Genomic DNA, 8,950 nt, shown 5'->3' on the forward strand with positions numbered 1-8,950 from the left:
CTGGCATGATTTTTAAGCCGCCAGGTCCAGAGCTTGAACTGCAGTTGGTCACGTAGGATTCCAGTACCTTAACCACCATTTTACCAGTTGACCTTCACAAAAGAAATTTTAGTTGAAGGCCATGAACATTAAATTTCTTAAAAATTTTCTGTAGGGCACATGAACTTGCCAGAGAAGACAGAGAGAGTGAAAGTGAGAGAGACCGAGAGAAAGTGAGAAAGCACCTCCTTCCCAAAGGGGGATGGTCATGCTGCAACCCCTTATCTTCCATTCTCCTCTTGGGATTTTGGTTATGCATGTACACACCCCCAGCGTGTTTTTAAGCAGCCAGATACAAGACTCAAACCACACAGTCGGCCATGTGGGATCCAGCCACCTTAGCTACCATGCCACTGATTGGCTGGACCTATACTAAATTTTGTATAGATATTGACAGTTTGATAATACCGAATGCCATCCAGCAGGTATCGGTATAAATTTCCACAAAGAGCAAGAAGCAACATGCCTCTTAGTACTGGCTATTATTAGACTTTTTAGTCATTGCCAGTCTGTTGCTTGAAAAATGGTTTTATTCAAAATTGTCTATCCATGCGTATATCTGAGTACCTTTTTTTTTTTTAAAGATTGATTTATTTCTTATGTCAGAAAGATATATAGAGAGACAGGTACCCCCCATCAGTTTCATCACTCTATGATCCATTCTTGTCTCAGGTAGCCTGGGTCATGGTCAGGGAAGTCTTAGGATTGCAAGAGGACCTTTCCCATATGACTCTGTAGGGTTGTCAGGAAAGTTATGACACATTTTTGTACCAAAAAAATATATCATGCCTTTTCCAATGACCTAAGGATGATGCATTACCATTGCACCACCACTTGGCCCCTGAGTTACTTTTTCAATCTTTATTGGCCATTTTTCATTTCCTATAAATTATCTGTGGGACTTGCCCATAGCATACTGGTTAAGGGTGCCAAATCCCACATGATCAACTGCAGTTCAAATCCCATCTCTGGAAGCTTGAGAAATATGTGCATGTGCATATGTGCCTAAAATCCTGATGGAAAAGAACAAAGGAGGAAAAAGGACAGTGATGTGACCATTCACCATTGGGGCTTTCTCTCTCTCTGTCTTGCTCTCTCATTAGTACACATACCCTCTGGCAATAAAAAATAAATTATTGGGTTGTCAGAAAAGTCATGATGCATTTTTGCATAGAAAAATATGTCATGACTTTCCCAACAACCTAATATAGGATGTATTTTTTATTTTCAGAGAGATTTTTGCTTTAGCACATGTGTGCTCACAAAGAGACAGAAAGTGAGAAATCACTGCCCAGCAGGAAAAGCCATGCTACGGTCCCTTCTCCTCCATTCTCCTCTCAGGATTTTGGGCACGCATGCACACTTGTTTGGCATGAGTTTCAAGTTGCTGAGTCCAGGACTCACACCACAGTCAGCCATGTGGCAGTCCAGCAACATAACCATTATGCCATCTGCTGGTCCTGATAGGATGTATTTTTAAGAAACTCTCATTTCTTCTTCGAGTATACTTCATTATAGAAACAATCTAGATACACAATATTCTGTTGGGTTGTCAGAAAAACCAAGATGCATTTTAACATAAAGAAATAATAAAAAAGGTCATGACTTTTCCAACAACCCAATATTAGTATACTAGGTTATGTCTTTTAGACACTGTTCCTTGCCTTAATGCACGATCCAGCAGCAGGTCCAGGCAACTTTATTTCCTTGACTTTGAGAGGCAGGCAGACTGGCTGGCCTACTATTTCTTCCTTCCCTTTCCTTTTTCCTTTCCCCTTTCCTTCTGGATTTTACTTACTGAAAAATTAGCAATTTTTATTACCGTCAGTTCTCTTACCTTTTAAAAAAAATGTTTTCTGGGACCAGCAGTTAGCGTAATGGCTATGTCGCTGGACTCCCACATAGTCGACCACGGTTCGCGTCCCGAACCTGGTGGCTTAAAACTCACGCTGAGCGCGTGTGCGTGCGTGCCCAAGATCCCGAGAGGAGAATGGAGGAGAAGGGATTGCGGCATGGCCATCCCCCCTGGAGGGTGATTTCTCACTTTCTGTCTTTCTGTCTCTCTCTGTCTGTCTAGCAAGCGCACACGCCCTGTAGCGAAAACATCTCAAAAAAAAAAAAAGTTTCTGTAGGGTGCTTGCACTTGCTGGAGAGACATACAAGAGAGAGGGAGAGGGAAAGTGAGAAACTACCCCTCCCCCCAGGGGTCTGGCATGCCTTAGTACCTTCTCCTTCATTCTTTTGGGATTTGGGGCATATGCATGGCATGCTTTTCAAGCTGCCAGCCCAGGGATTCGAATTGTGTAGTCACCATGTGGGATCCAGTCACTTTAACCACCATGCCACCTGACTGACCCATCTCTTAGCCTTTTCTTTTTGGCTAAGGTGGCCTAGGTCCTTAACTGCTTGGGTATCTTACAAGTCGTGGTCATTGCCTGTAGGATTCATGTCCTAGATACAGAAAACCTGAACTGAGATATTTTTTCTTCCTTTCAGAATTGAATCCAGTGATCTTCCTCTTCTGGCTGCAGTAGCAAGCACTCATTCTCCTTATGTTGCTCAGATACTCCTTTAACATGCCTAAAGGTTGTTAGAAGGTAACGCTAGTGGAAAGATAAGTAGAAACCAAGGAAGCAGATACAGCATGCCTTTATGGAGATTTTTTGGTCACCATGCTATCCTGCATTGTACTGCATATTCTGGGTACAGTGATTGGCTTTTTCTTTTTGACTGGACTTTTGGGTGATGGTAGATTTTTAACCACGTGAAACTAAAGCAACATAGATAATTTTGTGGGAGAAGCATTTGAAAAAGCCAAAGTATAACTTAGTAATTTCTACAAAGAGAGTAATATGAAGGAATTTCAGGTGATCTCTATGGTGTTGTCACAACTTATAAATAACAGCAGATGTTTCCTGATTAACGTGGAAATAGTCATTTCATTCATTTTAAATTCTTTGTGTTTAAGTTACAGAGATCTATAAAAATTTGATTGTTATTTTGGTTTGCAATTGTAAACAGCTAATTTCAGAGTAAGTATTTTAAAGAGCCTGTTAATTATAAAAATGAGTGCAAATATGTGTTATGTTATCCACCCAAGTGTACATAAGTGTATATATATTTTTTAAAGTAGAGGTAGAAATACAAGGTTGGTAAACATGCCTTTTTTAAAAACTATTTTCAACTAGTATTAATTGTATGTAATATTGAAATGTTACATTCTGGTGATTTTTGTTTCACACACTCTAAAATACAAGTAAAGCCAGTGTTTTTTTAAGGCTGAGGATGTACATCCCCAAATTAAGAATACTACTTTATACCATTTGTTTATAAGTATGAGTTAATTCTTATAAATACTAATATTTACACATTCATTAATTTAATATATGAAGATTAGGATTTAAAATTGCACCAAAGCATTGGAAAAATAATACTGTTTTCTTTAAAAGCGCTCAGGTAGCCAGGGCCCTTGCTTTCGGTATCAGCCCTTCTTGAACCCATAGGAGCTCAACATTTATTTCATTGCTTAATACTATTCAATTTACACTAATGGAACTCATAACTCTTAAAATTATTCTCTTTTGTCTAAGAGCCTCTCCCTTCTAAAAGCTGATTTTTAAAAAAGATTTCCACTTTTCAATTGTTGTCTTTGTATATACTATAGGGCGTCTCTTATAAGAAAGGCTAACATGGAACCAAACTTCTGTAAGTAATGTAAATAGAAAGATGAGTAGATAAAGTTTTCAATATGCTCTACTACCTCAGTTTACTTGAAAACTACATTTAGTTTATTCTTTGCTTGTATGGTCTAAGATACTTTTAATGCTAGAAGCAAAGTTGGTTTCTGCTTTCATTAACTATTATCATCATCATAATTGATTAAAGAAAAAAAACTCACTTGCTTATTCAGTTATATAACATACCCATTCTTGCTATTTAAATTTTTAATAACTAATGGAAAAATTTTGTGGGTTGGTTTAATCTTGCACCTTGAATTTATAACGTTGGGTCACGTTTTGCCTTGCTCTTTATGTATTCAAGAAATCTCCACTTAGACAAAAAGAAATGGTTGTTTTAATGGAATGTAAACCTGAAATTGGTGTGCCTGCAGTCAGTTTGACCCATGTCCTCTTAGTTAGCTGGTCCCAGTTAGTATCTGAGTCTCCCATGGATGACTTCTGGCAAAGAGTTTTTATAATGATATATTTTGTTTGGGTTAGTTTTTTTTGTTTTTTTTTTTAATTTCATTCAGTAATGGAATTCTTTTGTTGTCTATTTTTGGAATTTCATGAGTCAGTCTCTGGCAGAATTTGAAATACAGAAAAGTTTATATGTGGGCCATTGTATTCATTTTTTTGATTGTTTCTCAGAATAATATGTAGCAGGTAGATAATACATGTTTCTAGGTGTTTTCTTACTCACCAAACTATTTTAGTCCTTTTTGAGATACCTAATAAATTACCATTTAGGTGTTCTAGTCTTCAGTAAGTGGATGGCTCATGCTACTGTTATTTTTAACTAATAACTAAGCATTGCCGAGAAGGAAAAGGCCTGTAGTTTCATAAAGAATCATTAATCCTTATAGGATTCCTGAGTTTTATAACTCCTAATCTTTCTGTAATTTCTCTTACCTTCATCATAATCATTCTTTTCTTTACATAGTGCCCTAGGAATGAGCTGCTACTTATTCAAAATGTGGTCATTATGGTAAATGTGAAAAGAGTTTTGGCCTGTTCAAAATAATTTCTTAACTACTTATGGTACAGACAACTGTGTTACATGTTAAAAAAAAAAAAACGTAACAAAACAAAAACCTGTTTCTTGCGGGAAATGAAAAAGGGATGTTACAAGAATTGAAACTGATTTTTTTTGTTGTTGTATATAAACTAATTGGTTTGATTTTTAAAATATTTCTGCTTTTATTAATATGTCTTAATTTTGAATTTGAAAATGTAAGTGCAATAAAGATAATAGCACAGATTTCATTTGGTTGTGATTGGCATACATTGGGATGATTAATTAAAAAAAACCCATGATTTTACATAATACCTACTTCTGGTAATGTCTTATGAGAATATTCTGCTTTCTCTAAGTTATTTAGATGGTGGATATGTAAAATGTACATATTGTTCCTTACTCTGTATACATTTCTCAAATGTACACCTGTATTATAATAACCTCCCGGTTCTAGGGGAAATTTGTGCAATAAATACACGTCAATTTGATGGATGTTGATGTTCTTTCTTTCATGTGTTAAAGTGTATATAACATTGTGGACTCTGACACCAGTCAGAACACCTAGATTCTTGTCTAAAGTCTGACATATCTAACCATGTAATCTTGTAATTTTGTAGAATCTATTTCATGAGGGTGTTGTGAGAATTTAGCCTGGGCTGGCTCTGTGCCCTAGCATTAAAGAGAGCCAAATCCCATATAGCCAGCCACACAATTTGAATCCTGGCCCTGGCCATTTGAAAAAAACACCAGGTACATGAGTGTGCGTGCCCCAAATCCCGACAAGGTGGAAAAATGGGAGAGAAGGAATTGAGGCATTACCACAGCCCACTGGAGGATACTTTCTGTCTGTCTGTCTGTCTGTCTCTCTCTCTCTCATCACTTTCTCTTTCTCTGCTGAGCACACACACCCTCTAGCAATTAAAAAACAAAAAGAATTTAGCTCAGTGTTGCCACACTCCAAACACTGGATAATTTATAGCTGCTACTGTTACCAAGTAATCTGTTCAGTCTTCTATGGCCAACGTTTGTTGTTGAAAGGATTTTTAACAAGTTCTTATGAGTAAAAAGATAGTAAAAAATACATAAGCTGGATATATTCTTACACCTGACCTAAATCTCACAAGGATACATTGAAAAATTTGTAAATGCTTTTATGAAAGCAAGCTGAACCAAATCAACTAAAACCTAGAAGCCTTGCAAAAGCTGTTAATAAAATTGTATCCTGTACAAATTAGTATAGACTTTACAACTAAACAAACACATGGTCAGTTACTTTCACTTTTATTCTTGGCTCACTGATTTGTCTGTAACTCTGAGCAAGTCTTTATCTGCACTGTAGGGAAGTCAGCCTTCCAGTCAGTCCTTAGTACCTGCCCTGTAAGCAGTGGTTCAGCCTTTAGGCTTGTAGGGAAGCTGTCTTCCTCAGGCTAGGTTGATTTAGGCAGAGTTCTGCCTGGAGGCAGAACTAGACTAGGGGTTTTTAAGAGTACCTGTTTAATGTTAAGTTACATGTACCACCCTTAGATTGAACCAAAGAGAGGAAATGCTCTTGTTCTATTGTTTTTGCTTGTTATATAAATTAACCCATTTATTGTAGGCTAGTGATGTTCCAAGTGTCTGTGGAGCTTCTACTGGACTTGCAGTTCTTTCAGTCTTCTGATGGTGGACTTTACTGTGACAGCCAGTCCAGGCACCACCGGATACCATGTCCATGCAGGAACCACAGTGCCAGGTCCCCACAGCCTGTCTCTTCATCTTGTTTTTGCCACAGAAGGAGCAAGTATACTTGGCGTGCTGGCTGATTTCAGTTTTCTTCACCATTTTCCAAAGGGAGGCACCATAATGGGTTCCATATGTACCGACGATGTGTCCTACTTGATGCGTTTAGCCATATCACTGCCAACGAGGTCTGAGCCCAGAGAGCAGTGCTCTTGTTTTAAAACAGGGAGGAAGTATCAAATATTTGGGAAGCAACCTTCAGATATTTCAGAAGTTTATCATTGGTACCTGTGTTTATGTGTACTGTTTCTACATAAAAGAGAAATCTTGCAACATTTTGAGAAGCAGAGAGGGCTGATTTTTGCTAATGAAATACTGGGGTACAGAGAAATAATTCACTGTGAGGATCTGAAGTCATACAGTTGTTTCTATGTGGTCCATCTTGTCTCTCAGACCAAAGTTATTTCCCAGCTAGTGTGTGGTGACATGTATATTTTAAAGATATCCAAAGTTCTTCATTTGCCTTTGCCACTGTGGAAGGTAGGGGTGGGGTGGCACATGAGACCAAACCTGAGCTGAAGGTGGAGTGAGGCTAGGAAATTGTAGTTCTGAGAAGGGCTCAGGCAAATCCAAAAAGGGAAGATCAGGAACTGAGTACATCTTACCTTTGTAGTGAAGACTGTGGACTTGGACGTATTAGCTTTAGATTCAGGATTATTGAAGACATCCCTAAAAATAATAATAAAAAATACAGTCCAAAACATTCTTTGAGAATATGTGAAATTGCCATCCACTATTTTTCAGAACTTTGATCTTAAAGCATGTGCTAAGGTCAGAGTACCTACTCTCATCTGGGAACTTGGAGACTAGGATCCTTTTCACTTGTCTTTTTAAAGTGACTTGGTGAAGATACGAACCTAGACAGATCCCTTTTTCAGATTGTAGACAACTCTTTGGGTTAACACTGATTTGATCTCCTGCAGCTAAACCTGTATTTAAGAAAAATTTTAAGTTGAAGAGGCTTAAGAGACTTCTTCACAAGGACAGTCCTGGAACCGGCAGATGGCACAATGATTATGTCACTAGACTCGCATGTAGTTGACCATGGTTCGAGTCCAGACCCAACTCATGCCAGACACATGTGTGTGCATGCCCAAAATCCCAAGAAGAATGGAGAAGGGATTGCAGCATGGTCATCCCCCCTAGGGGATGTTTTGTCACTTTCTGTCTGTCTCTGTTTCTCTGATCAGCGCACACACCCTATAACAAAAATCTCTTTCTTGGGGACCAGCAGGTGGTGTGGTGGTTAAGGTGCTGGACACTCCCACACGCTGACCACAGTTCAAGTTTCGGACCTGCTGGCTTGCTTACTGTCTCTCTCTCTCTCTCTGTGTGTGTGTGTGTGTGTCTGGTCAAATTAAAATAAATGAATGAATAAATAAAATTAAAAATAATTCTTTAAAAAAAATCTCTCTCTTAAAAAAAAGGTACCAAAAGGACAGTCCAAAAACATGTCTTTTATATTTACCTCAGTATTCAGATTCGGATTATTAACAAAGGTATTCCTTTCCTAAATCATCTCACATGGAATAACAAAACTGTTGAAATGTTACATAAATATAAGGAAGGCATTATAATTTCTTTAAGAAACTTGTGATACTACTCTGTGGGACACATTTGGTCCTGCACTCAGAAGTCTGTATATTTCTTCACTGTGGTACAGGGGCGGGAGTTAAAATGAGTCAGCCTAATCCAGAATCTGAGTTAGTTTAAAGTGATTCTCAAACCTGGTTGCATATTTGAAACACCTGGGTAGTTTTTGAAACCTGTAAATTCCTAGATCCCACCCCCAGAGAAACCGATTCAGTAACTGACTTTTCAGATTTGAGCAAGAAAATTATCTTATTTTTCCAGTTCTAGTGACTCAATTTCCGGCATTCTCAAATCTCAATTTCTTACTTCATTTCAGGTGTTACTAAAACCAGAGATCTTTATCCTCGTGTTTTGTTGGTTGCAGTTTGTCTGGAAAGATGACCATATAATTATGCCTGGTTAATGAGCATTGGATTTTGTATAACACAAAAGATACTTAGTCATTTTTCCATGTCATTGAAGAGTAATTAAGTAGCTTTTGGTTGTTGTTTGAAGTTTATTTTTATTCATGATAGCATGTGCATACACTTGAGGCAGACACAAACAGGTATACTAGACAGTGTCTCATCTCACCAAGACCCTTTCCAAACCCCAGCCATCCAGCTTGTCTTGGGTGCCAGCCCACACATGCCTGGCATGTCCAGGTGAACCTGGAATCTGAATCTACAATGATCATGTGGCTTCCAGCACTGTCATTCAGCATGCTACTGCCTGGATCACCAGGGCTGCTGTCTTTCTAATACCAAAATCCTCCCAATTAGTCCTTAGATAGATTTCATTTCATTCAGTAAATATTTATTGA

The 8,950-nt window shown here is 38.1% G+C and overlaps 1 protein-coding gene across 3 annotated transcripts in view; it reads left to right on the forward strand.

Annotated features, from left to right (window-relative positions):
* Positions 1–5,268, forward strand: part of FNIP1 (folliculin interacting protein 1) — a gene marked incomplete at its 5' end in the record, with an annotated part of 96,307 nt that extends 91,039 nt beyond the window's left edge. For all 3 annotated transcript variants that reach the window (XM_014583572.2, XM_014583574.2, XM_014583573.2), the window contains 1 exon segment: positions 2,536–5,268. In XM_014583572.2, coding sequence (XP_014439058.1) covers positions 2,536–2,614 — 79 coding nt within the window.
* Between the last annotated feature and the right edge of the window lie 3,682 nt (positions 5,269–8,950).

Source organism: Tupaia chinensis, unplaced genomic scaffold (assembly GCF_000334495.1).
Source record: "Tupaia chinensis unplaced genomic scaffold, TupChi_1.0 Scaffold144346_1, whole genome shotgun sequence".
Taxonomy (NCBI): Eukaryota; Metazoa; Chordata; class Mammalia; order Scandentia; family Tupaiidae; genus Tupaia; species Tupaia belangeri.